The sequence below is a fragment of the Hemitrygon akajei genome, chromosome 1 (assembly GCF_048418815.1).
Source record: "Hemitrygon akajei chromosome 1, sHemAka1.3, whole genome shotgun sequence".
Lineage (NCBI taxonomy): Eukaryota > Metazoa > Chordata > Chondrichthyes > Myliobatiformes > Dasyatidae > Hemitrygon > Hemitrygon akajei.
Window position 1 is genome coordinate 111,467,767 of NC_133124.1, and position 27,973 is coordinate 111,495,739.

Sequence of the window (27,973 nt, forward strand, 5' to 3'; positions counted from 1 at the left end):
TTCAGTAAGAAAATTATCTAGTTATCAGATGATAGCAATCCCAATGAAAAATAATCTTTTTACAAATGTTAATATTTATATCTTCATTTACTTAAGTTAACAGAGCTAGTATGTGATCATACACCTTTAAAAAAATGTTCAACTGCAGGCTGTCAGAAGGTATAACCATTTCTTCTGTTTCATATTTTCTTACAACTGGGAAGGCGCCTTTGCCCCATTGAGTCTGTGCCAGCTCTTAGAGCAATTCCGTCACTCGTTTCTCAGCAACCCACACTCTCACACATGTCCATTATCACCCTGCTGATTCTCCTGCCACACACCTACACAAATCATTCAGCCTATGCACTACCTTGCAAAGCCTGTCCTCTGCAGATACTCCACACTGATAAAAAAAGGTGATGTCATCCACACGTGACCTCAGCACAGTGCAGACTACCAAGACAATACATGAAGCCTGACGCTAAGGAAGCTGGGCAAACAGAGTGGATACTTGGTGCCAAGATACGAGGTTCAGGGGGCACCCTGACCAGCAAAGTGCGCGCGACCATTGCTGGGAATTAAAGCACCCTCACCACCTGGATCCTGTAATGGTGTCATCAGCTCCTTTTAGATAGATACAATGGAAGCGGATGTTTGCCCTGCTGTTTGGCAGCACTGCTCTCTTAGCCTAAAGATTTTTTCATGTCAATAAGCTTAATGATAGCCACTGAGCCCATCAACTCCCAGGGTTGAGGAGAGTTGCGCAGCCAAACAAAGAGACTAGGAGATATCAGCTTCCTTCACAGTCAAACCTCCCACCTCCCAATGGCCCACATACAGTGTACTAGCTAAAATGCAGGCCTCACTCCCAGAGCTTAGCATCAAGAGCCACATCACCCACCCTCAGACTGCTCAACACCAGTCCCCTTCCACCCCACCACCCATAATCCACACCTTAATTACTGTAGGGCTACTATCCAAGCACCAAGCCTCAACTTGGTTCCTGAAACAGCAGCCGTCAGCAGGGTTTCACGTTTGCCCTATCACAGCCTATGGATTCACTTTCAAGGACTCAATCTTATGTTCAATATTTATTTCTTATTTATTATTTCCTCTTTTTTCTTTTGTATTTACACAGTTGTCATCTTTTGCACATTGGTTGTTTCCTTTATTCTATCATGTTTCTTGGATTTACTGAGTATGCCCGCCAGAAAACGAATCTCAGGGTTATATATGGTGAACACAGACGTAATTTGATTACAAATTTACTTTAAATTTTGAACAAATTCCACTAAGGTAACTTAGTATAACCTCCACTAACAAGTAGCTGGGACAACAGGAAAGTATCCAATTCCTCTAGACATAGAAGACTTCGCAGACTTTATCACTCAGGGCTACCTTCAGTTACACATGAATAAGATTTGTGGATCTTGTGCCCTTCATTTCAAGTTATGCTTTTGCTCCAGTTGTGGTTAATCAAACAGAAAACTTTCTAATCCTCCCACTGCCCATGTCTGATGTGGATTTGTCAGATCTACCAACGGCAAGGTCCAGTCTGCGCTCCACCTTTGATCTGCTTATATACTACCAAAGCCTCTCATTTGATCCCCTAAAATACAAGCTGGTGGTATCTCTTGGAGCCATGAATTCAATAAAAATATAGGCTAATACATCTACTTTGAATTCAATTTCAAAAATTATTGATCCATTTTGTTTATACCAGTCATTCACAAGTAAAAATTATTAATGCTCATAATTGGAAACATCAGGGATCTTACTGAACAAGATTTTGTAGGTTACTGATGAAAATTAATAAAAATATTTTAACAAAAAGCACCACTTTTAAATTTGGAAATAAAAATCGTGTACTTAATTCTGCAATATCTTTCACAACCTCAGAACATCTCAGCCAAGTAAGTACTTTTCAACTGAAGCCTTTATTGTAAAACAGAAAACTTGGTTCTCAACTTGTACAGATCAAACTCCTTAAACAACTAGTTGATATCAATCAATCTGCTTAATATGTTGACCAAGGCAAAAACATTGGCCAGGAGGCCTAGGAATTTTCCCCCTGTTCTTCAAAGTAGTGATACATCCATCAAGAGAGCCCATGGGCCTCCGTTTAACCTTTTTCTGTAAAAAAAAGAGGCAATTCTAATAATGCAGTATTCTCTTAGTATTGTTCTGGAGAGTCAATCTAGATTTGTGCGCTCAGAATCTCTATGTTGGATGTTAAACCAGTAACCTCCTGATTTAAGTATATTATTCACTGAATCACAGCAATTAAGTAAACTAGATTTTATATACATCACATAAAATAAACTTAAATAAATATAGATGCTGCTTAAGTGTATACACACTAAAATTTAAGGAATTTACTCTATACACTCCCAGATTCTAACAGCCTGTAAAAAAAAAGATAAAGTTTCTGCCCAACTCACTTAACAAAATTATTCTGGTGAACAGAATAAAAAATTACAACAAACCTCCCTGAAATAATCACAATTAGACAGCTCATTTATTTATTCATGGTTATCATGGAAACTAACTGAAGAGAACTGGAAGAGGCCCTTCTGCATCAGTCTTACTCTCCCAGCTCCATGAAATTTTTTCCTTTTTAAGTTTATATCTTAAATCCCTTTCCAAAGTTACTGAAACGTTTTCCCATTTCCATTCCAGGAACTGCATTTACAGTCAGAACAAAGGAAAAACCTCATTTATGTTTTGTCAGTTATATTAGAATTTTTCCCTTTACAAATCTTTTATGGCAAGATGAACAAGAAGGGAATGATTATCACAGCTTGTCCTCAGATATCATGAAGCTTAGGGGGATTGAATTTCAGTTGTTGGTAATACAGTACTGCAGCTGTAGATCTGTGGTTGTCACTTCAAGGAATTGGGAGAAACATTTTGACATTTTATAGTCAGAGTGTCTAAAGTGCTTTCTATTTGCATAATGCCAGCAATAATAGCTAATACCTTAAACAGTAAGCCTGTCAAATTGAAAATCATCCAGTTTTGTTCAGTCAGCTTATGAATCACAATTCCTGAAAACATGTTGTAAAAACCAAAGCATTGAATAATTTACTTGACAAACTTGTAGGTTCGCTCGCATTGTTTTACTTAATTGCAAAATACCATGTCCCCTCCCCATACAGAGCTATGCAGCGCACAGTAAGATAGTGAACATCCAGCAGCATGCCAATGTCCCTAACCTCAGGCATATTTCACGCTACTCCACTTGCCAATTACCAATCTTCAGTAACATCTCTTCTCCCCACCACCAAGCAAATACTTAAACAACCTTACTCATGAACAAATGATTGTTTTATACTACCAATACTTTTTCAAATCACACACACAAACTGAGTTCCCTTTAAGATGTTGAAATACTTTCAAAGCCCTTTGATTGCCCCTTACTCAATGGAATGAAGAATGATCACCATGATCTGCAAATCAATCTTCTCATCAACTCTAACCCCAGAAGTATTCAGCCCTGATGCAACTGGTCATGCAGTTACTGATCATTTCCAACCACATTAGAACAAGACACCATTTGTATTGCCGAAACCTACCCTAATGGGACTTTCACAGTGACAACAAATGCAGGGATTGCAATGATGAGCAATGTGCATTAGTGACTTAAAGGAAGGAAATAAATATATGCTGGCCAGATTTGTGGACGACACCAAAATAGTGGGAATGCAAGATGCATGCAATTTACAGACATGTACTGATGGGTAAGTAATTGGAAAACAAAATTAGGAAATAGGTATAATGTGAAAAAATGAGGTTGTTTATTTTGGAAGGAAGAACAGAATATTAATCAAATTGTGAAGAACTGCAGAAAGCTACAACACAAGGATTTGGGAATACTGTACATATATATGAAACACAGAAAGCACACAGCAGTGCAACAAACAATAGGAAAGATTGAGAGACTGCTAACCCTTAATTCAATGAATGAGTACAAATGCAGTAAATCCTGCAATTGTACAGGATTAGAGCAAGACCACGTTTACAATATTGTGAATAGTTTTGATTTTTCTATTTAAGGAAGTGATACATATCCAGATTTCAATTTCTCAAGCTCACGGAAGAGAAAAGTTAACATTATGAAACTCAAATAAATAAATGTTAGCGCACCCAGAAACTCAGCAGGTATTAGCCCGACAACCTAATTGGTACAAAAATTTGTAAAGTGGGGAAGAGAAAATGAACATAACACTGCCAGAATGATAAACTGAAGATAAATTGCATAACTTAATAAATTGTAAAACTTACAGGAGGCCATTTATAATTACAATGCCAAAGCTAACTGGAGAGTGAAGATCATCCAATAATTCTACTCTTATGCAAGACTGGTGACTATATTACTATTAAATGATTAAGACTGACTTATGCATGCAAATTATATGTGATCATCTTCCACTCGTGACATTTTTTCAGAAGGAACTTTCCTGCTTTTACTGGGAAAAGCAAGTTCTGTCTTCTCTGCACTTTAAATGGACTAAAGTAAACTAACTTTATATAGAATATTGCTCAGAATGAAACGTGCTATGTTCACATCTAACACAGGTTGTCATTGTTGTTTATAAATATCGTTTAGATAAATTATGAACTGCAAGACTTCGATTACAGAGGCATCAAGTTATAGGTGAGGAAATTGCAACTCTAATTCTCTTTTCATTACAAGTTCAATAAAGCTAAATGGATGACATGACATTAGTGTGCCTGGGAGCTTAGTCCAATGTGTTTTCATTAGCCTTAACTTGTGCAGTTGAAGGTAATTTGTCCACTCGACCAGGCCATCAACATACAAAAACAAACCAAGTGTGACAACCCCAAACAACAAAACACTCATGAGCAGCTCACAATCTCCATTCACACCAAGATGAGCAAAACCAATCAAACCATTAGAAAGTAGGTGATAAAATCTGCATATTTTAGATCATGGTATAAAATACAGGGTTAATACAATGTTTAATGTAGATCACAATATTCCATACAAACCTTTTGTGAAACAGCAATAAACTTAATTATTCTTTCAGGCCATAAGACATAGGAGCAGAAATAGGCCATATGGTCCATTGAGTTTGCTCGGCCATTCCATCATGGCTGACCCATTATCCCTCTCAATCCCATTGTCCTGCCTTCTCCTCATAACCTTTGATGCCCTGACTAATCAAGAACTATCAACCTCCGCTTTAAATATACTCAATGCCTTGGCCTCCAAAGTGCATAACCATACACTTCCCTACACCATACTCCATCTGGCATTTCTTTGCCAATTTTCCCAATCCATCCAAGTCCTTCTGCAGACTCCCTGCTTCCTCAACACTACCTGCCCTTCCACCTATCTTCATATCATTGGAAAGTTGGCCACAAAGCCATAAATTCCACCATCCAAATCACTGACATATAACATGAAAAGACATGTCCCCATACCAACCCCTGTGGCCATGTGGAACACCACTAGCCATCACCAGACAACCAGAAAAGGCCCCCTTTATTCCCAGTTTTTGCCTCCTGCCAGCCAGCCAATCTTCTATCCATGCTAGTTAGTATCTTTCCTGTAATACTCTGGGCTCTTGTTGTCAAAGGTCATCTGATAATCCAAGTACACAACATTCACTGACTGTCCCTTTGTCTATCCTGTATGTTATTTCCTCAAAAAAATTCCAACAGATTCATCATGCAAGTTTTCCCCTAAAGGAAACCATGCTGACTGTAGCAACTACTTGAAAACAAACTAAAAGAGGCGAAGTGAGGGAGTATCGCATTGTATGACGTGCTTCCAATTAACTGAATTCCAAGTCAAAAAAGTATGTTTAATCCTTTATTATAAACTAACAAAATCATTTGACTCCTTCGTAATTCATGTAAAATGAAAATGAGACAACGTAATTGGATCAAATTCAAACAAAGATGAGCAGTCAACAAAAAGAATGCACTCTTCACTCACCCTTTCCTATACTGCCAAATACAGGAGACTACATTTATATTTCTACCACCACCCAAATCCACATGACAAACTACCATAACCCAGAGTGAGGATGTGCAACACAAATACAATACAGAAAGACAATACAGCTGTGCCCCCCTTTACAAAGGTAGAGCATTCCTATGAAACCTTTCTTAAGCCAAAATGGTGTAAAGTGAAGAACCATTAATTTATAGTTTTTGCAAAAGTGAAAATCCTCTGTAATGCAAAAACAGGTTACTAATGGAGGTCTTTTGTAAAAGTGAAGTGGCGTAAAGCGAACATTTGTAAAGTGGGGGACACCTGTAAGGAGATACATGGCTCCTACACTGACTTTGGCCTATTTTATCAAGTGCCTCCATTTACTCTGAAACCTCATCTTTAGTAATGGACTACAAAATCTTTCTAACCACTGAAGTTAGGCTAATTGATTTATAATTTCCTTTCTTCTGCCTCCCACCCTTCTTAAACAGTGGGGTGACATTTGCAATTTCCAGTCCTCCAGAACAATTTCAGAATCTAATGATTCTTGAAAGATTATTATTAATGTCTCCACAATCTCTTCAGTCACCTCTTTTAGAACTTTGGGGTGTAGTTCATCTGGTTCAGGTGACCGATCTGCCTTCAAACCTTTCAGCTTCCAAAGCACCTTCTCCTTAGTAACTACACTCACTTCCATCCTGACACTGTTGCATTTCTATCTTCCACACTGGTGCAAAACTCTTAAGTTCATCCACCAATACTCTGTCCCCTATTACTAACTCTCCAGCATCATTATCCAGCAGTCCAATATCCACTATCGCTTCTCTTTTACCCTTTATATATGTGAAAAAAACATTTGGTATTCTCTTTGATATTATTGGCTAGCTTGCCCTCATATTTCATCTTTTCTCTCCTTATGACTTTTTATTTGCTTTCTGTTGGTTTTTAAAAGCTTCCCAATCCTCTAACTTACCACTAACACTGCATGAAAAAGATTTTGCTTCATGAATACTTTTGGGTGTATCTTGTGGATTTTGAGCAGCTGATCATGAAAAATCACCATGAAATTTCCCCGTCAGGCACCATTTTTTTGAAATCACCTAAATTCGCTATTTCAATTCATATTTCATCAATTAAAATGTTGCCCACAATGTAAACAGAAACGTTTTCTATCTTGTCCAGACATGCCGAGGCATGCTTAAGCAGGGCAGATGCTGCACGGCAAGACAGGTTTTAGAAAGGCTATAAATGTCCGAAGGATTTCGATATTTGAGACAGATGTTTCCCAGAATAACTGATGCCCAGGATTAAGAGAGGCATTTTTATCGGTCCACAAATCAAACAGGTCATCAACGACAGGCAATTCGAAGGATTTCCAGTGGGACGGAAGAAAATCACACAGAAGGCATTCAAGGATGTTGCTGAACATTTTCTTGGCAACTACAGAGCAAACAACCTGCAGCTGGTTGATGACATGCTTCAAGCATACAAAACCATGAAGTGCAACATGTCACTAAACATTCATTTTCTGGATTCTCATTTAGACTTCTTTCCTGCAAATCTTGGCGCTGTCAGTGACAAACATGATGAAAGGTTTCACCAGGACACTGTGATCATGGAGAAACAGTATCAGGGCAACTGGAATCCATCAGTGTTGGCTGATTATTATTGGACACTTAAGCAAGAAACCTCAGACACTGAGCACAAATGAAAATCATCAACAATATATTTTTAGCTTAGTTGAACTATTGCAAAGCATCAGCACCATTATGGAATTAAATTCATTATTTTCAATAAAAGTTAATTACTTGTTTCTCCAAATAATAAGTAGTCTGAAATTACATGTTCAGTTTCAAGCAATCATAAACCAAATAAAACTTCGAGGAAGCAACAGTTCCAAAAAAATTTGTTGTCCAGTATAATTTTTGCTATATTATATGCCCTTACTTTTCATTTAATGCTGTCTTTGACTTCCTTTGTTAGCTGTGGTTGCCTCATCCTCCCTTTAGGGTTCTTCATCATCTTTGGGATGCATCTATCCTGTGCCATCCAAATTGTCCTAAGAAACTACAGTCATTACTGTCCTGCCATCATCCTTGCTAGTGTCCCCTTCCAATCAACTTTGACCACTCCTCTCTCGCTCTATAATTCCCTTTACTCTACTATAATACTGATAACTCTGACTTTATCTTCTCCCTCTCAAACTACAGGGTGAATTCTATCATTGTGATCACTACCTCCTAAGGGTTCATTAACCTCAAGCTTCCTAATCAAATCCAGTTCATTACAGAACCCCTAGTGAGCTCAAACACAAGCTGCTCTTAAAAAACACATCTCAAAAGCCTTCTACAAATTTCTTCTTTTGGTTTCAAAACCAATCTGATTTTCCCAACCTACTTGCATATTGAAATCCCCTATGAGTATAACATTACCCTTTTTATATGCTTTTCTGTCTTCCATTGCAATTTCTATCCCACATCCTAGCTACTGTTCAGAAGCCTGTATATAACTCTCACTGGTGTCTGTTTTTATTCTTGCAGTTTCTTCACTCTACCCACAAGGATTCTACATTTTCCAATCTCATGTCATCTCTTTCTAGGATTTGATTTCATTTTTCACTAACAGAGCAACCCCACCCCCTCTGCCTACCAGCCTATCCTTACGATACAGTGCATTTTTAATAAAATTAACCATATCCAACTCCAGAATATTTATTTTATTTTATTTACTTATTTAGAGGGTTTTTAGGATTAATCATTAGTCAGGTAGCTGATCATCATGTTCATTCTTCAAAGTTTAGGAACTTAGTTTGAAAACACGTCCATTTGACTTCCATAAATAACTGCAAGGTATATAGTGCATACCTGGTGGGCTGCATTTGCCGTGTAGTTTCTGGGTCCTCAAACATCTTCACAATTGGTTCCGTTTCTGACTGGAGTTGTTTCAGTTGTGCAACCACAGTTGTACGCTTTTCCCTCAGAGCTAAAAATACAGAGAGGTCTTCCTTTACCCAAATGGTCAAACATGAACTTTGATAAAAATAAAATCCTTTAACTTATGACAACTAACGTCTTGGATTTGAAGCATTACATTCATGCCTTTATTAAATGGGGGATGGGAAAACAATAACTTTGAAAACAAAATGTTCTCTCAACACTCAGGCTTTCCCTGTGTTGTCAGGACCATTTCCTCAAGAAAAACAGGTCTGTTATAAATAATGAAAACCCTCAGCCAGTAGCATCTGCAAAAAGAGAACAGTTAATGCTTCATGTCAAAGACCCTTCAGCAGATTCTGACAAAGACCCTGAAATGTTAACTCTGTTTCACTTTCCACAGATGCTGCCAGTATCTCCCGAGTGCTTCCAGTATTTTCAGTTTTTCTTCTGCAGCTTTTCATTTTGGAAAAACCACAATTCTGTTACCATTTTGGATACACAGGACTCATCTGACAACTAGCCTAAAGTTTACCCAGACGATACTGAGAATCAATCACACCAAAATTGAGATTTTAAAAGTTTGCTCTCTGTAAAGTACTTTGTGACATTGTTCAGATGGTAAAGATGAATGGGAGTGAGACTACCCTTTTCTCCTGTAGTTATCAGTATGGAATAATATTGTGATACAGCTAAATAAAAGGCATTTCTCCCTCAAAGGATTTTTCTGCAAGCATTCATTTTAAAAATAAAACCCTCTTTATTTTCACATTACATACATATCATCATTCCCTGTGTTTCAGAAACTGACGGACCACAATGTGGAAGATTAATGCAGATCCTGCTTCATCTCACTGCTGCTTGCAATACAGAAATACTATTGGGCTCCCATGATTGCTTAATCAAGTGCTGTTAAGTGTGAGATCAATCATGCTTAAAATTGCTTGCAGCCTCTAAGTGCACAGCAAAAATTACTCAGTATTTTTCTATTTGGTTCAGAAATAAGTAAAGAAACACTTAAGAGCATTTAGATGGTGAACTTTGCTAAGGTGTCTGGCACTGATTTCACTGCATTTACCATCAAACACTTCATGTTGAAAACTTTTAAGACTTGAAATCCTGAAGCGAGAGTAATAATGAGTATTAAACACTAAAACATGTTGGAAATCAGGACCTCAAATCATATAAGTCATTGCTCAGCAGACTTGACTGTAAAAAGGCCAATGTGCATTCCTAGAGATTTCAAGCAGTCAAGCAACAAAACAAGAAATCAAAGTCGAGTTTATTGTCATAAACACAATATATGTATAAATACAATATATACACAGGTGTAATGAAAATCTCACTTGCAGCAGCATCAAGGCACAGGGCATCCAGTTTTTACAAGAAAATACAATTAGAACATAAAAAGAAAGTCCATTTTTGTGCAAAGTAGTCAATGTGGTTGCTGAAATGCAGTGATCAGGGTTTTACCAGTAGGTTCAAGAGACAAACGGATGAAGTGAAGAAGCTATTCTTGAAATTGAAAGTGTGATACTTCAGGCCCGATGATAACTATGAGTGGCCCAATCATGTGCATCTTTGATGATAAATGTTGCCTTCTTGAGGCAGCGCCTCCCGTAGATACTATCAATGGTTGGGAGCAACATGCCCATGGTGTACTGGGGAGAGCGCATCACTCTCTGCAGCTTATGATGCTGCGCATTCAAATTGTCATACCAGACCATAATGCAAGCAGAATTTCCAAAGATAAGCCATTTCTCCTTAATTCCTGATAAAGTAAAGATACTGGCATGCTTCATTGTGATTCATTAATGTGCTGGGCCAAGGAAAGGTCATCTAATATGTTAAAGTCCAGAAATTACAGCTGCTGATCCCAAAATGCAGGTGGGCAAATGTTCACCCTCCACACACCAACAATGTTCATACTGTAAATCACACCAGATTGTTCAACTTGCAACAAATGCAAACATAAAATGATCCAATCTCTTTCCCCACCCCCGGTGAGCCCTGTGAAATGGAGAAAACAGCAGTGAGCAAGTGCTGTGGATCACTGTGTCAGTGAAACTGCAAAAAGGTCAAACATCTCTCCAGCATTGGAGTTCGAGTGAAATGGAATCACTTTTGGGAATTGATAACTGACCAGCAAAGGGTAGTTAAACCCCAACAAATATTTTTTTCATAAGTTTAATTAAAACAGTCACAAAAATAATCTAAACTAAGAACACTCACCATGTCAGGCTACTTCTGTGCAGTTGACAAAAATAATTTTCAGGGCAGGCACTTTTTAGAATGCATCTTCAAGCTGAAATGCTTATATTAACATGCAGTAAAGTATCTTTGAGCAGAAAAGTTAACTCCAAGTTTCTCACTCCAAGGAACATGCCAAATGCTTTCAAGTACTTTCTGCTCCAAGATTTTATTTCAAATTTCAAGCATCTGTCTTTTTTTGACAAGGAAACATCTATGGTTATTATATATGTAATCCTCAGGCTCGGCCAGCACGTGTTCATCTAGGGGAAGACAACTTCTGACCCCGCCAAACATGTCACTTTCCTGTCAGCTTGAACCGGCCAGGCCGTCTCCTCTGTACTCTCTCATTAACAAGCTGCTTTTGCCCACAGGACCATTGTTTACTTTCCCAACATTCCCTGTAAACCCTAGAGACTGCTGTGTGTGAAAATCCTGGATCAACAGGTTCTGAGATACTCAAACTAACCCTTCTGACACCAACAATACTTCCATGGTGAAAGTCACTTAGATCACATTTCTTCCCCATTCTGATGTTTGATATGAACAACTAAACCACTTGACCATGTCTGAATGTTCTTATGCATTGAGTTGTTGCCACATGATTGGCTGATTAGATATTTACATTAAGGTATATAGATGTACCTAAAGTGGCCACTGAGTGCATGTCCGAATCAAATAAGTTTCCAATTACATTAATTGCTTGCTTTAAATTACAGAAGTTCTAACTCCTGCTGAAAGTCCTTATAGACACACTGATTGGCCTCAGAAAGCCATTGACATTTCCCTGTTCATTTCTTTCAATTCCACTTCCACAAAGCCCCATTGGGCCCAGCCAACCCTGAATTAGCTCTCTTCTAATCAACTGAAAATTTACAAGTGAATCAGTAAGCACTCTTAAATTATGGAATCTAGTAATGTCACACAAGATATTCAGAGCTAATTGGTGCATGATTTCATGAAACTTTTTTTTCCTATTTTAAAAGAAAGAGTTCCCAAATCATGTCGTGTTTACAAAATTATTTGGACAAGGCAAGGAAATTTACTGCCACAGCTGTGCTACCTAGATGAAAAATCAGTCCTTTTGTATGTTAAGCAAGAATGATCTGAGTAAGAAACTTTGTCATACGTCACCATTAGCAGCACCAAGATTTCATGAGTTTCAAAACTAGGAGCTACCAATCTACCACTACAACATGTGGTCATAAAACCAACAAAAGGGGTGGAGACAGAAGAGACCACAGATTCTGAAATCTGAAGCAACAATCAGCTGGATTAAGCACATCTGTGGGAGTAAAGAAATAGTCAACATTTTGGATTATCTGGACTGCTGAGTTTCTGCAGCAGATTGAAGGTTCAACACAGAGGGTATAACCTATGAGGAAAGTCGGAGGTTTCCTTTCTAGAGCATCAGAGGGTGAGGGAGACCAGTCAGAAATCTACAAAATTATAAAAGGTATAGAGAGAATACACTCTCCAGAGTGAAGATGTCAAATTTCAGAGGTTATGCTTTTAGGGGTGAGGTGGCAAGGAGTTTAAAGGTCAAGTTTAGAGCAAATTCAGGGGGCGGAGCGAAGTTAAGATGGTGCTAAACGGCGACTCCTTTGCTTCCATCTTAGGAAACAGCTCAATTTCCATCTTTAATATCTTTATTCTTCCCTTTCAGGGTTCTTTTGAAGACCCTGACCTGGAGTTACACGCTGACTTCAGTACTTTGTGGGAATGGGACCTGTTCTCGGGGGTTCCATAACTGGCTGGTGTTCAGCACGCCAAGGGTTCGGCCTAAGAGTCCAGCTCGAATTTGGAAGCCTAAGATCTCAGGGCTCTGGATACGGGTGGATCAAAGGTTGGTGTCACGGCAGGAGACCCGCGTGTTGTCGGGGGAGTCGGGATATCTGCTGTGGGCCTGAAGATCTGAGATCTTTGCGATCTCCAGGAGAGCTCGAAAAAGTGGACATAACTGACTTTTAACATCATAAACCAGCGAGTTGTTTGTTATGTCTCCCTGCTCACTGGGGAGAAAAAACAGAGACACCTCCTTCTCCCTTATTAGGGAGAGAGAGAATCTGTGGTATGTCGAATGCTGGATGAAAAGTGAAGTTTTTGGTGTAACTAAGTCTGTGCCTTTGCTATTGCTTTGCTCAGTGGTGGTACCGATGCTTGCTTTTATTTTGCCAGTAAGGAGAGGGGGAGTGTTGCTCGCTGCCGCTTACACACGGGAAGGAGGAGAGCTGGGGGGGGGGGGGGACTTTAGGGTTCTTACGTTTAACTGTCGTTCATTCTTTGGGGTACTTCTCTGTTTTCATGGATGTTTACTAAGAAAAAGCATTTCAGGATGTATATTGTATACATTTCTCTGACATTAAATTGGACCATTGAACTTTGAAGTTCTATTTACATAGAGAGCGGTAGGTATCTGGAATGGGTTGACAGGCTGCCAAACGTAGTAGTGGAAGCAGGTAGTGTAGTGGAAATTAAGAGGTTTATAGATGTACAGATGAATCTAAAGGGAACTTGAAAAGGACACTTAGCATCATTGGCATCATGATTGGCCAAACATCATGGGCCAAATGGTCTGTTCAGAGCTGCGCTTTTCTTTGTTCTAAGTTTGCAGATGACATTAAAATATGTGGCATCATTGACAGTGATTTGCCATTTACATATGGATCTTGATCAGCTGGGTAAGTGGGCCCAGGAATGGCAAATGGAGTTTAATTCAGATAAGAGCAAATGCTGCACTATGGGAAGATAGAACGGTGAAGGCAGCTTTTAGCAGATTCAGAAACAGATTTAATATCACTGCCATATGCTATGAAATATGTTGTTTTTCGGCAGCAGTACAATGCAATACATTAAAAATTACAAATTACAATAAGACTATAGATAAATTAAATAAGTAGAGTAAAAAGAGAGGAAAAAAATTAGTGACCGTTCAGAAATCTGATGGCAGTGGGGGAAGAAAATGTTCATAAAACGGTGAGTGTGAGTGTTTAGGCTCCAGTACCTCCTCCATGATTATAGCAATGATACAGTGCCTTGAAAAAGTATTCAACCCCCACAAATATTTTCACATTTTACTATTTCATTTTTCTAAATTTAAAAAAATTGAAGTAGGATATTTTGAGCTAATCTACAAATCGTTATGCATCATGTCAAATTAAAAGAAAAATTCTCAAACCTGTCAACAATTTACGAAAAATTAAAACCAAAATTGTTAGAACCAAAAAAAGCATTCATCTTTGTCATTACCGCACTAACTTTCCTCAGGTGTAATATACTATTACCTTACAAACTCACCCAATTTAGTGATGCAGAAAATTGGAGGATCACCTGTTTTCAATGAATTCATAAGCATAAATAAACCCATCTCTCTAAGATCCCAGAAGACCAAACCAAAATGAAGACTGAAAAAACATTGAAGACAAGTCAGGGAAATGATAATAGAGAAGCACAAATCTCTAGAGAGCAGCACAAAGGAGTACAAGATGCTCTCAAAGTCACTGAACATACCTCAGAGCTCAGTGCAGTCCATTGTGAAAAAAAATGGGCAAAAAATTAAACCACAGTCACACTGCCTTGGTCTGGCTGCAACTGGAGATGAAGTTCATGGCTCCACAATCTCTAAGGCTTTACACAAAAAGGGGTATTTATGGAAGAGTAGCAAGGAGAAGCCGTGGCTATCAAGACTTTGCAAACCGTCATTTAGAAGATAGCGTAAAGATGTGGAAGAAGGTTTTGTGGTCGGATTGACTAAAGTGGAACTTTGGGGCCTCAACACTAATCAGTACAGGTGTCATAAATCTAATACTATGCATTAGCCAGGTAACACCATCCCTACTGTAAAGAATGGTGGAGGTAGTGACATGCAGTGGGGATGTACTTCAGCAGCAGGGACTGGAAATCTGGTCAAGATTGATGGGAAGGTGAATGCTGCTAAATACAGAGAGATCCTGGATTAAAAACCTACTAGACTCTGCCAGAAAGTTTAAACTGATGAGGAAGTTCATCTTTCAGTAGGACAACGACCCACTGCCAGAGCAACCATGGAGTGGCTTCAAATGAAGAAAATTGATGTCCTTGAGTGGCCCAGTGCTGACCTTAACCCAATCGAACATCTCTGGCTAGTCCTTAAGACTGCTGTCCACCACTGCTCCCCAACTAACACGGCACAGCTTGAGCAATTTTGCAAGGAAGAATGGGCCGTCACGTTGTGCAAAGCTAATAGAAACTTATCCAAAAAGACTACTGGCTGTAATATCTGTGAAAGATGGTTCAACTAAGTACTGAGCAAAGGGAGCTGAATACTTTTAAACTGCTGACATTGTCTTTAAATTTTTAGTTGTTCATGCTTTATAATCTTCCCTTTTTTTGGGCTTTACTGTGAAAAAAGGAGCATGTAATTCACAAATAAAAATTCTGAGTTAAATTGATCCAGATCCCTCATTGTAATACTCATTTATGTGAACAAAGGATAGAGGGACTGAATACTTTTAAAAGGCACTGTAAGAGGGCATGTCCTGGGTGTTGGAGGTCCTTGATGATGGATGCCGCCTTTTTAGGCATCACCTTTTGAAGATATTCTTGATGTTGGGAAGGATATTGCCCATGATGGAGCTGGATCAGTCTGCAACCCTCTGCAGCTTTTTCTGATCCTATGCAGTGGCCCTTCTGTACCAGACGGTGAAGCAACCAGTTAGAATGTTCTCCACGGTTCATCTGAGAAATTTGCTAGAGTCTTTGGTGACATACCAAATCTCCCCAAATCCCTAAAGAAATATAGCTGCTGTGATGCCTTCTTTGTAATTACATCAATATGCTTGACCCAGGATAGATCTTCAGAGATGTTAACAGCTAGGAACTGCTCACTTTTTCCACTTCTGGTCCCTCAGTGAGGTCTGCAGTGTGTTCCTTCAACTTCTACTTCCTGAAGTCCACAATCAATTGACGTTGAGTGCAAGACTGTTTTTCTGACACCTCTCAAACAGCCAATTGTTATCACTCCTGCATATCTTCTAGTCAACATCTGAGATTCTGCCAACAACAGTTGTACCATCAGCAAATTCATAGATGGTGTTTGAGCTGTGCCTAGCCACACTATCATGGGTGTAGTGAGAGGAGATTAGTGGGCTAAGCATGCATCCTAGAGATGTGCCGATGTTGATAATCAGCGAAGAGGAGATGTTATTTCCAATAAAGTCGTCAAGGATTCAGTTGCACAGGGAGGTACAGAGGCCCAGGTTTTGAAGCTTGTTGATTAGTACTGAGGGTACGATGGCAGTGAATGCTGAGCTGTAATCAATAAACAGCAGCCTAACATAGATATTGCTGTTATCCAGATGGTCCAAAGCCGTGGAGAGCCAGTGGGATTACATCCACTGTAGACCTATTACGGTGGTAGGCAAATTGCAACTAGTCCAAGTCCTTGCTTAAACAGGAGTTGATCCTGACCATGACAAACTTCACTTCATCACAGAAGATGTGAGTGCAACTGGGCAACAGTCATTGAGGCAGCTCACCCGGCTCTTCTTGGCCACTGGTATAATTTGACACTCTTTTGAAGCCAGGTGGGAACCTCCAACTGCAGCAGTGAGAGTTTGAAGATGTCCTTGAACACCCCTGCCAGTGAGCTGGCACAGGTTTTCAATGGCATTCCAAGAGCACAATCTCCCTTTACCATATCTTTGTGGTCCTCACCATTGGTCCTCAGTGTCAGTCTGTAAACCAGAAGTAGTAAAGCCAGGAGATCAGACTGGCTGAAGTGCGGGTGTGGGATGACACAGGAAGCATTCTTGAATGTGGTCTAACAGTGGTAAAATGCATTAATTCCTCTGGTTCTACAGGTAATACTGCATGTTGTTGGTAGTTGGGAAGAGACTTCTATAAGCTGGCCCGGATGAAATTTCCCACAATGATCATGAAGGCATCAGTGTACGCAGCTCCTCCAACGGCCGGGGTGGAATGCACACAGAAACCAGGACTTGAGCTGAAATCTCCCTCAGCAGATAAAATGGACATCACTTGATCACTACATGTTCCAGGTCGCATAAGTGGGACTGAGACAGCTTATCAGTGCAGCACGATGAGTTAATCATGAAACACTCTCCACCCCCTCTGCCTCCAAGTGACTTTGCTGTTCTCTCCATGTGGAGGATAGTGGATGTTGTTTACTTGGATTTTCAGGAGGCCTTTGACAAGATGCTGCACGAGGCTGCTAAATAAGAACCCAGGGTATTACAGGAAAGATACTAGCATGGATAGAAGTTTGGCTGAATGGCAGGTGACAAAGAGTGGGAATAAAGGGGACCTTTCTGGTTAGCTGCTGACAACTAGTGGTGTTCCGCAGGGGTTGTTATTGGGACTGCTTCTGTTCATGTTATATGTCAGTGATTTGGATGACAGAATTGATGGTTATATAGCCAAGTTTGCAGATGATATGACGATAGGTAGAGGGGCAAGTAGTGTTGAGGAAGCAGAGAGTCTGCAGAAGGACTTAGACAGATTGGGCAAATGGGCAAAGAAGTGGTAGATAGAAAGCAGAGTAGGGAAATTTATGGTTATACACTTTGGTAAAAGGAATAAGGCATAGACTACTTTCTAAATGGTAAGAAATTTCAAAAATAAGAGGTGCAAAAGGACTTGGAAGTCCTTGTGCAGGATTCCCTAAAGGTTAACTTGCAAATTGAGTCTGTGGTAAGGAAGGCGTATACAATGTTAACATTCATTTTGAGAGGACCAGAATATCAAACCACACCTGGAGCATTATGAGCAGTTTTGTGCCCTTTATCTATGAAAAGAAATGCTGGCATTGGAGAGGATCCAGACAAGGTTCGTGAGAATGATTGGGTTAACTTATGAGGAGCGTTTGATGGCTCTGGGCCTGTACTCACAGGACTTCAGAGAAATGGGGGGGGGGGGGGGGGAATCTCACTGACACCTATGGAATATTGAAAGGCCTACATAGAGTAGATGTTTCCTAAAGTGGGCGAGTCTAAAACCAGAAGGCACAGCCTCAGAATAGAAGGGTATCCCTTTGGAACAAAGATGAGGAATTTCTTTAGCCAGAGAGGGTGAATCTGTGGAATTCATTGCCACAACAGCTGTGGTAACCAAGTCATTGAGTAATTTTAAAGCGGAGATTGACAGATTCTTGATTAACCAGAGTGTCAGAAATTACAGAGAGAGTGCAGGAGAATGGGGTTGAAAGGGATAATAAATCAGCCATGACGGAATGGTGAAGCAGGCACAACAGGCCAAATGGTCTAATTCTGCTCCTAATGTCTTATGGCCCTTCTAGTCTGAGGCTATGCCTAGACTCTCCCACTATTGAAACACATCCACTCTATTTATATATTCAATATTAGGGAGTTCCAATGGGATTCCACCCCCACCCACTCCAATTTTCTAAATTCCAGCCCAGAGCCAAGCTCACCTCACACATTAATCCTCATGTTTGCAGAATCATTCACATAAAACTCCTCTGAACCTTTTCCAATGCCAGCACACCCTGTCTAAGATATGGAGCCCAAAAACATTAAATGGAAAGAAAAGGATTAGATCGGGGGTGCCCAATCTGGGGTCGACAGAGCCCTCGGTTAACGGTAAGGCCCCATGTCATAAAAAAGGTTGGGAACCCCTGGTTTAGATGGTTTTGTGGCAAATAGGACAACCTTAAATGTGAATCCTGGTTGGCTTCAACTTGGGCCAAAGAACCCGTTTCCATGCTGTATGACTCTAAATACAAAATTGCAATGAGTTTTGGATCCATACCAGTGTATTCCTTCATGACAAGTTGTAAATGATGCTTATGAAGTGTGACATTATATAGCCTGAAAAATATACAATACTACATGTAACAGGCTGTAGAATTTCACTGCTGTGTAACATGGTGTATGGTTTCACTGATAATGTAATGGTTTCTCCGTCGCAGCAACGTTTGGATTATGACTAGAGATAACAGGGTTTGGACTGCTGTTGTTCTTTCTTGTGAGCTGGAAGAGAGATTTTTGCGGTCTTCTGCAGGGGAGAGATGAGGAGAGAAGACGCGAATGGAGAGAACTGGTAGACCGCCGAACAGGGTGGACTTGGAGCGAGGGTCCGAAGGGCAGCGAGGTTCGGAGAGGTTGATGGTAGACGATTGACTTATCAGTGAGCTCTAACATTGCACAACAGACTGTTTAGTAAGATTGGGCCCTTTTTTCTGTTTCTTTACTAACCATATAGTCAAAGTAAGTAAGAATTATAAAGCTCAATCATTTAATCGCATATTGTGTACTGTTTGTTATTTCAGGGTACTGATTTGTAACAGGGGACACATCTCGCAGCATCCACCCAAACGAGATTTCTTAAGTTTGGCCGGGCTGGGGGCTATCACCCCCTATATTAAGCTGCTTGCCAAAGCAAGTTACATATATACAACTCACCTTGAGGAATCTCTTTATCAAGATACAAGTTTTTGTATACATCCATAGCGAAGTCAACCATGTTTGTGTCACTGAGTAGGTCCAGTTTCCCTTGGAGAAGCTCCTTTTCATTGTAAATCTATAATTAAAACATTAAATGCAAATATAGTACACATAAAACTTTACAAAAAACATCAACTCAGGCACATTTTGAGCATTACATGTAATTCAGTACAGACCTCAGCTTTATTCTAAACAACCCACAAAGCCCAATTCTAGCTCTGCACAGCGATCTTGAATGAAATCATCATAATTAAAAAGCACACCAACATTCAACACATAAAATTAAATGGTGAAGGGCTATTGGGTGAGAGAGGAGACTTTCTGAAAACCTGAGCACTCTGATCTCTGCAGAAGTCATGCATGATAAGAATAGTTTTATTTCCCACTGACTATTCACTCCTTCCAATGAAAATATCTACAGCTCTGAATGATACACACAATCTTCTAATTTTACAGCGCAGGAGTTCCTTCAACCTATCAAGCTCGTGGAGACTCTGAAGATTTGTTCAACACACTCACAAAGCCCAGCTTTTTCTATACTTCCTAACTGTCATTTATTTTTGACAGAGGCAAGTCGTTCAGCCCAACAAATTTACACTAGCTCCCAAAGCAATTCCACACATTCTGTTCCTTTCCCTGGAGTTTATTTTATCTCAAATGCTAACTGACACTATTCTAATTGTGTTGCAGAACCTGGGCCTCTGTACCTCCCTCTGCAATTGGATTCTCAACTTCCTAACCGGAAGACCACAATCCGTGTGGATTGGAGATAACATATCCTCCTCGCTGACAATCAACACTGGCGCACCTCAGGGGTGTATGCTTAGCTCACTCTGCTCTATCCTCTGCACACACATGACTATGTGGCTAGGTATAGCTCAAATACCATCTAATTCTCCAACTAACCACCTATAATAAGGGGAATTTACAACAGCCAATTAACCTCCCAAACAGTATACCTTTGACATCTATGAGGAATCTGAAGAACCTAGGGGAAATGAGAATAACGTGCAAACTCCACACAAACAGTGTGCAATATAAGGATCAAACTCAGGTCACAGAACAGTGAAGCAGCAGCACTACCTGCTGGGCAACTGTTGAAAGTGATGAAGTAATTGTCTAATTGCTCTTTGAGAATACAGGTGGAATCTTATTCTAATCTCTTTGGTCAATGGATTCAAACAGCTGAAGACCCAACACGTGTCTGAAAGGATTAAGACAGAAGTGGGGTAGTACCAAGATAGCAAACTGCAATAAGACGGCAGGCTAATATAAAACTCTTAATGTTAATAGAATAGATGAACTAAATATATTTCATCTACTAAAATTGAACAGAACATTTCCATTCAGTGATGAATGTGATTCTGAGTTGCCTGTCTCTTTAACTCTCTATCTCATGGCTGCACAATAGTCAGCATGGCTTTGTCAAGGGCAGGTCGTGCCTTAGGAGCTTGTTAGAATTATTTGAAGATGTAACCAAACAGACTGATGAAGGTAGAGCAGTGGATGTAGTGTATATGGATTTCAGTAAGACATTTGAAAAGGCTCTCCGTGCAAGGCTCATTCAGAAAGTAAGGAGGCATGAGATCCAAGAATCCTTGCTCTGTGGATCCATAATTGGCTTGCCCACAGAAGGACAAAAGGTGATTGTAGATGATTCGTATTCTGCATGGAGGTCAGTGACCAGTGATGTCCTGCAGGGATCTGTTCTGGGACCACATCTCTTTGTGATATTTTATAAATGGCCTGTATGAAGAAGTAGAAGGGTGGCAGTGTGGAGAATCAGAGAGATCTTGGGGTCCATGTCCATAGGACAGGTAAAGCTGCTGTGCAGGTTGACAGTGTTAAAAAGGCATATGATGTGTTGGCATTCATCAACCGTGGGATTGAGTTCAAGAGCCATGAGGTAATGTTACACTATACAAAACCTTGGTCAGATCCCACTTGGAGTACTGTGTTCAGTTCCAGTCATCTCACTACAGGAAGGATGTGGATACTATAGAGACAGGGCAGAGGAGATTTACAAGGGTGTTGCCCGGATTGGAGAGTGTGCCTTATGAAAATGGATTGAGTGAACTTGGCCTTTTCTTCTTGGAGCGACAAAGGATGAGAGGTGTCCTGATAGAGGTGTACAAGATGATGAAAGGCACTGATCATGTGGTTAGCCAGAGGCTTTATCCCCCAGGGCTGAAATTGCTAACATGAGGAGCCATAGTTTTAAGGTGCTGAGAAGTAGGTACAGAGGGGATGTCGGGGTTAGTATTTCCACACAAAGTGGTGGATGCATGGAATGCACTGCTGGTGACAGTGGTAGAGGCGGATACGATAGGGTCTTTTAAGAGACTCTTAGATAGGTACATGGAGCTTAGAAAAAAAAAGAGGACTATGCGGTAGGGTAATTCCAGGCAGTTTCTAGAGGTTACATGGTCGGCACAACACTGTGGGCCAAAGGGCCTGTAATGTGCTGTAGATTTGTATGTTCGATGTTACATTTCCAATAAAGCCCAACAAAAGCACCATTTCACCTTCCACTGACACGTTAAAGTCTTCAGAGCTCAAGAATTTCAGATAATCATCCTTTCCCATTTGTAAAAGGTGGACATATCTAACAGAAAGTTATGGATCAGGAACATTAACTACTTGTCTTTCCAAAACCACTAACTGTCCTAACTATTTCCAGTATTTTCTTCATATTTTCAGTATCTACAGCATTTATCTTCTCCAATTTTCATTTTTTATTCAGGCTTTCTTTTAAGTTTTATCTATTCTCTCTGTTTTCAGTTACTTCTTAATTCCATTTCTTCCATATTGATCAGATTCAATGACCAAACTCTCAACATGCTCTAGGACGGTACCATCATTTGGTCTCTTTTGACCACCAATCACTGACATGTTCTTTGTTTGCCATCCCATCTGTCTGCAAATGAAAATATATTTGATTTCAAAGTTTTCCTAATTCTACGGAAAGGTCATCAACGTTGAACAATGACTCTCTATGCATACATTATACAATCAGAATATTGACAATATTTTCTCATTTCTATCCAGTCTTGAATCTCATTTCCAGTGTTACTCAAGAGCCGTACCCCTGCCAGCCCTTCTGCTAAAACCTGATTTCAATTGCCTCCTACAATTTTTACCTCCCCAAATATGCCCTTCACTTGCCTCCACCACCCCCTTGTAGCCAGTCATTCTGATCTCCAGCTCACAGATCTGTCGTCCCTTACAACTTGTTTTTCTCCTCCCAATAAAATGACAGAACATTGACTTGAAAAGTTCATGCTGATTCTCTCTCCATAGATGGAGTCCAACCTGCAGAGCATTCCCAGTAAAATAAACTCCGGTAAAATTCTGGAAACATTCAGCAAGACACGCAGTATCTACAGGCTGACTTAATGTTTCAGATCAAAGACTTCTTTAGAATTGTTAATTTTGTTTCTCTTTCCACTGATGCAGTTTGACCTCCTGAGTGTTTCCCAACATTTTCTGGTTTTATTTCAGCAGAGTCCCAGTAATTTGTTTTATTCCAGTTTGTTAGTGTCTGTCATAATTTGTTATGGAAAACAGAAAATATTGAGGCATAGGGAAGTGTTAATCTGCAGCTGCATGAGATGCATGAAGAGCAAGCAAGTTGGGAGGCAACCAACATTAACATTTATTGCAAATGGCTTCATGTAGAGTGAAAGCAAATCTCCCCAAGAATGTACAAGAGCCTGAAGAAACCTCATTTTGGAGTACTGGTTGAAAAAGACTGCAGACCAGGGTGGAGTGAGGGCATTGCTGCCCAGAGGGCGATGAGATTCAGATCTTTTAACATCTTTTCCCCTACCTTAAAAATCACAATCACCAAAGGATGTGGAAGTTGACTCTGGGGGGAGGGTTGAGGTGGGGTGTAAGGGGAAAGGGATTGGCTTGTGTGGGAAATAGGAAGATGCAGCCTTTGTGGTTGGGATGAATAGAGGGGGAGGGTAGGAGGAGGGGCACAAGAGTACAGTTTATTGTCATTCAGTCATACACATGTATCACAGCAAATGAAACAATGCTCCTCCTGGCCAAGGTGCACTATACAGTACGTATAACTCACACACACAAAAAAACAAAGTAACTTTACCAAAAATAAATTAACAAATAATGAAATATATTCCAGAATATTGACATTTACCACAAGGTGTACTTACTATACAAGTTAAAAAGTAAATATAACTCTGCTGGCACTTCATACATGATGAGATCTGGGTGGTGGGGGGAGTTCAGTAGTCTCACAGCCTGTAGGGAAGAAGCTATTTCCCATCCTAACAGTTCTTGTCCTAATGGTACAGTACGTCCTGACGAATGGTAGTAAGTCAAAGAGATTGTGGGACAGATGGGAGGGATCCTTGACAATGCTAACAGCCATACATACATACATACAAAGATATGTATCTTTGATGAGTGAAAGAATAACCCCAATGATGCTCTGAGCAGTCCTTGTACTCCTTTGCATGGTCTTGTGATCCAAATGCCTTGCAATTCCCATAACAGACAGTGTACAGCTGCTCAGGACATGCAATGATCCTCCTATAAAATTGGTGCAATTGGGGAAGGAGGGGGTGAGGGTCTCGACACTGCAGATGCTGGAATTTGGAACAAGAAACAATGTGCTGGAGGACTTCAAAGGATTATGCAGCATCTGTGGTAGGTTTTGACCCAAAACATGACCAACTGAGTTCTTCCAGCACATTTGTTTGTTGGGGGTAAAAGGAATGCAAGGGGATGGATGCGTGGGAATGTAAGGTGGTAGGGAGGGAAAATGTGATAGTGGGGGAGGCATTCAGAACCTGCAATTATCTTAGGCCTCCAGCAGGACATTTGGCAGGGTATAGGGGAATGGGAAGGGGCTTTGGCTCCTGAGGGGCAGTGTTGGGAGCAGGAGGGGAAATTAAGAGCTTGTGCTCCTCAGGCTTCTAGCAGGAACAGTAGTGAAAGGAGCAATGTGGTGAGTGAGTTGGGGTGGGAGAAGGACTGGACGGTTAGTGAGGTGCAGAGATTTCATCGATGGGGGGGGGGGTCCCATTGTCTCCCATTGCTTCCAACTAGGTATGCAAAGGAAGAAGGGGTGGAGAAGTGTGGAAGTGTTGGTATGTGTGAGCTGAAATCATTCTCTCCCACTCCGGCCGGACAGAGTATTGGCAGAGTTTGGGTGGGTGGGGTGTCAACTTCTTGATGGCTTCCACTCTCGGGGTGCCATCAAGAAGGTGACTTGTGTAAACAGCTCCAATGGAAGCCATCACATGTTCCTGTTTCAGTCTGCAACAGCTGATAACCACAACTACATCCAAGGTCTCAAAGTCGACGAAACTTGAATGGACTCTGGTGACTGGCACTGTTGCCCTTAAGACAGCAGAAGAAAGGATACCACTCTGGTCTGAAAGTTGGTCCATCAAAGCATAGCTTTCGACTCCCAATACCAGCCATCTTGCTGGCAAACAAATGAACAGTTTCCAGTAAATAAAATGAAGATTTCAGAGCTAGATTGCTGTACCAGAAGGATGTTAAAAGCTGTTGTGTTTTTTGTTTCATGGAATCTTGGTTATCCCCCACCATTTTGGATACAGCAATACAGCTTGCCGGTTTCTCAATAAATCACCAAGATAGGACTGCTGAGTCTTTCACAAGCAGAGGAGGTGGAATAGGATTTATGATCAACTCCTTGTGGTGTACAAACGTTGCAGTGCTGTCCCAGTTCTGCTCACCCAACCTGGAACATCTCGCGATCAAGTGTCATCCATTTTATCTGCCGGGGAGATTACAGCAGTCAACTTGTCAGCAGTATACATCTCTCCTCAGGTCGGTGTAAAACAGGCTCTAGACGAACCGAGCGATGTAATCACAGGCATGAAACAGTACAGCCTGGTTCCTTCATCATCATGGGGGATTTTCACCAAACCAGCTTGAAAAAGCCTCAAAATAATTTTTACCATGGTGAGCTGCCTGAATGTCTATTGTCCAGTAGCACTCACAACTACGGCAATGAAGTGCTTTGAGAGGTTGGTTATGGCTAGAATTAACTCCTGTCTCAGCAAGGACCTGAACCCACTGCAACTCACCACAATAGGTCTATGACAGATGTGATCACATTGGCTCTCACACAGCTTTGGATCACCTGGTCTATACAAATACCTATATCAGGATGCTATTTATTGACTACAGCTCAGTGTTTAACAACATCATTCCAACATTTCTGACTGAAAATTTCCAGAAGCTGGGACTTCGTCAACTGGATCCTCAACTTCCTAACTGGAAGTCCACAATCTCTGCGGATTGGAAGTAACATCTCCACCTCGCTGACAATCAACACTGGCATGCATACCTCAGGGACATATGCTTAGCCCACTGCTCTACTCTCTCTATACCCATGACTGTGCGGCTAGGCACAGCTCAAATGCTATCTATAAATTTGCCAATGATACAACTATCATTGGCAGAATTTCAGAAAGTGATGAAAAGACATACGGAAGTGAAATACATCAGGTAGTTAAGTGGTTTCGCAGCAACAGCCTTGGACTCCATGTCGGTAAGACCAAAGATCTGACTGTCAACTTCAGAGAGAACAAGACGTGGGAGTATCAGAAATGAAAAAAGTGAGCAATTTCTAGCTCGAGTGTCAATATCTCTAAGGATCAATCCTGGACCCAACATATTGATGCAGCTACAAAGAAGGCACAATGGATACATTTCATTAGGAGTTTGAGGAGATTTGGTATGTCACCAAAGACACTTGCAAATTTCTACAGATGTACCGTGGAGAACGTTCTAACAGGCTGCATCACCATCTGGTATGGGGAGGGCATTTCACAGGATTGAAATAGCTGCAGAGAGTTGTAACTTAGTCATGGGCACTAGCCTTCAATCATATAGATAGATAGATAGATAGATAGATAGATAGATAGATAGATAGATAGATACTTTATTCATCCCCATGGGGAAATTCAACTTTTTTCCAATGTCCCATACACTTGTTGTAGCAAAACTAATTACATACAGTACTTAACTCAGTAAAAAATATGATATGCATCTAAATCACTATCTCAAAAAGCATTAATAATAGCTTTTAAAAAGTTCTTAAGTCCTGGCGGTAGAATTGTAAAGCCTAATGGCATTGGGGAGTATACAGGATATCTTCAAGCCAATATGCCAAAAAAAAGACGCAGCCATCATTATGGACCCAGATTACCCAGATCATGCCTTGTCTTCATTGCTACCATTAGAAAGGAGGTACAGAAACCTGAAGGCACATACTCAATGATTCAGGAACAATTTCTTCCCCTCTGCCATCCCATTTCTGAATGGACATTTCACTCATGAACACTACCTCACTACTTTCTATTTTTACTTTTGCTCTACAATTATATGTATATCTTTTTACTGTAATTCACGGGTTTTTTCTATAATTATGTACTGTTGTTATAAATGCAACAAATTTCATGACAATGCCAGTGATATTAAACCTGGTTCTGACGGGAGTGAACCAGATTCCCTAATCCCTCTGCCCAGATGTGCAGTGAGTAGAGGAGGGGGAAGATGTGTGCACATGACAGGGGGAAATCAATCTTAGTCGTGTGCTGGATGGCGGAAGTGGTAGAAAAGAGCAAAGGAGGAGATTTATAGTATAGGTTGGGGGGGGGGGTAATGAAAGACAGTATCTCCCGCACCCGCGGGGCTTGGGATGCAGTGTCTTCCGCTCCTTCGATTCTCCAGCCCGGATGATGTTCGGTAGATTGGCACAGGGGTGTGAGGGTTGAAATCGGTGCCTCCCGTTCCCCAGGCCCCCAGCGGCCACGCTCAAACTAGGCCCCGGCTGGAGACCGCCTCACGTGGGTGCACTGCAGATGCCGGGAACCGCAACAAAGGACACCGACAGCACGGGTGGACCGGGCGCTCCGCCTTTACCTCTTTGACCGACAGGAACTCGAGCAGCGGGAAAACCAAGTGGCGATCCAGGAAATTTGCAATTCGCATAGTCAGATCGTAGTCCGCCATCCTGGCCAGGGAAGGATTCAAACCAGTGCAACTTTATCAATTGACTCTGTCCGCGGACACAGCCCGCCTCCTGCCGCAGCTCATTGGTGCAGTCCGCATTCCTCTCCGTCAATCAAATGTTGCCTTTGACCTTTCAGCCCATTCATCGCCAGTGCAGAGTATAGAAATATAGTATAGAAATATCAGAAGAAGAGTATGTAAAACAGAAGGTGACGTAGCACTAATGAGTAAAGAGGAATGAGGGATGATATCTGAGAAGGGTCTATGGTTGAAAAAAGGAAAGGATCACTTTGCTGGGTGCATTCCACAATTCTGACAGTCAGCAGAGCTGAGGAGCAGATATGGAGTCAAATTATGGAGTGGTG

The 27,973-nt window shown here is 40.7% G+C and overlaps 1 protein-coding gene across 1 annotated transcript in view; it reads right to left on the reverse strand.

Moving 5' to 3' along the window:
• LOC140729842 (eukaryotic translation initiation factor 3 subunit E-A) overlaps positions 1-27,662 on the reverse strand; it is a 163,342-nt gene extending 135,680 nt beyond the window's left edge. The window contains exons 1-3 of the mRNA XM_073050055.1: positions 27,519-27,662; positions 19,548-19,665; positions 8,809-8,926 (exon numbers count right to left, since the gene is read on the reverse strand). Coding sequence (XP_072906156.1) covers positions 8,809-8,926; positions 19,548-19,665; positions 27,519-27,608 — 326 coding nt within the window. The 5' untranslated portion in view covers positions 27,609-27,662. The remainder of the gene's footprint in view (positions 1-8,808; positions 8,927-19,547; positions 19,666-27,518) is intronic.
• Between the last annotated feature and the right edge of the window lie 311 nt (positions 27,663-27,973).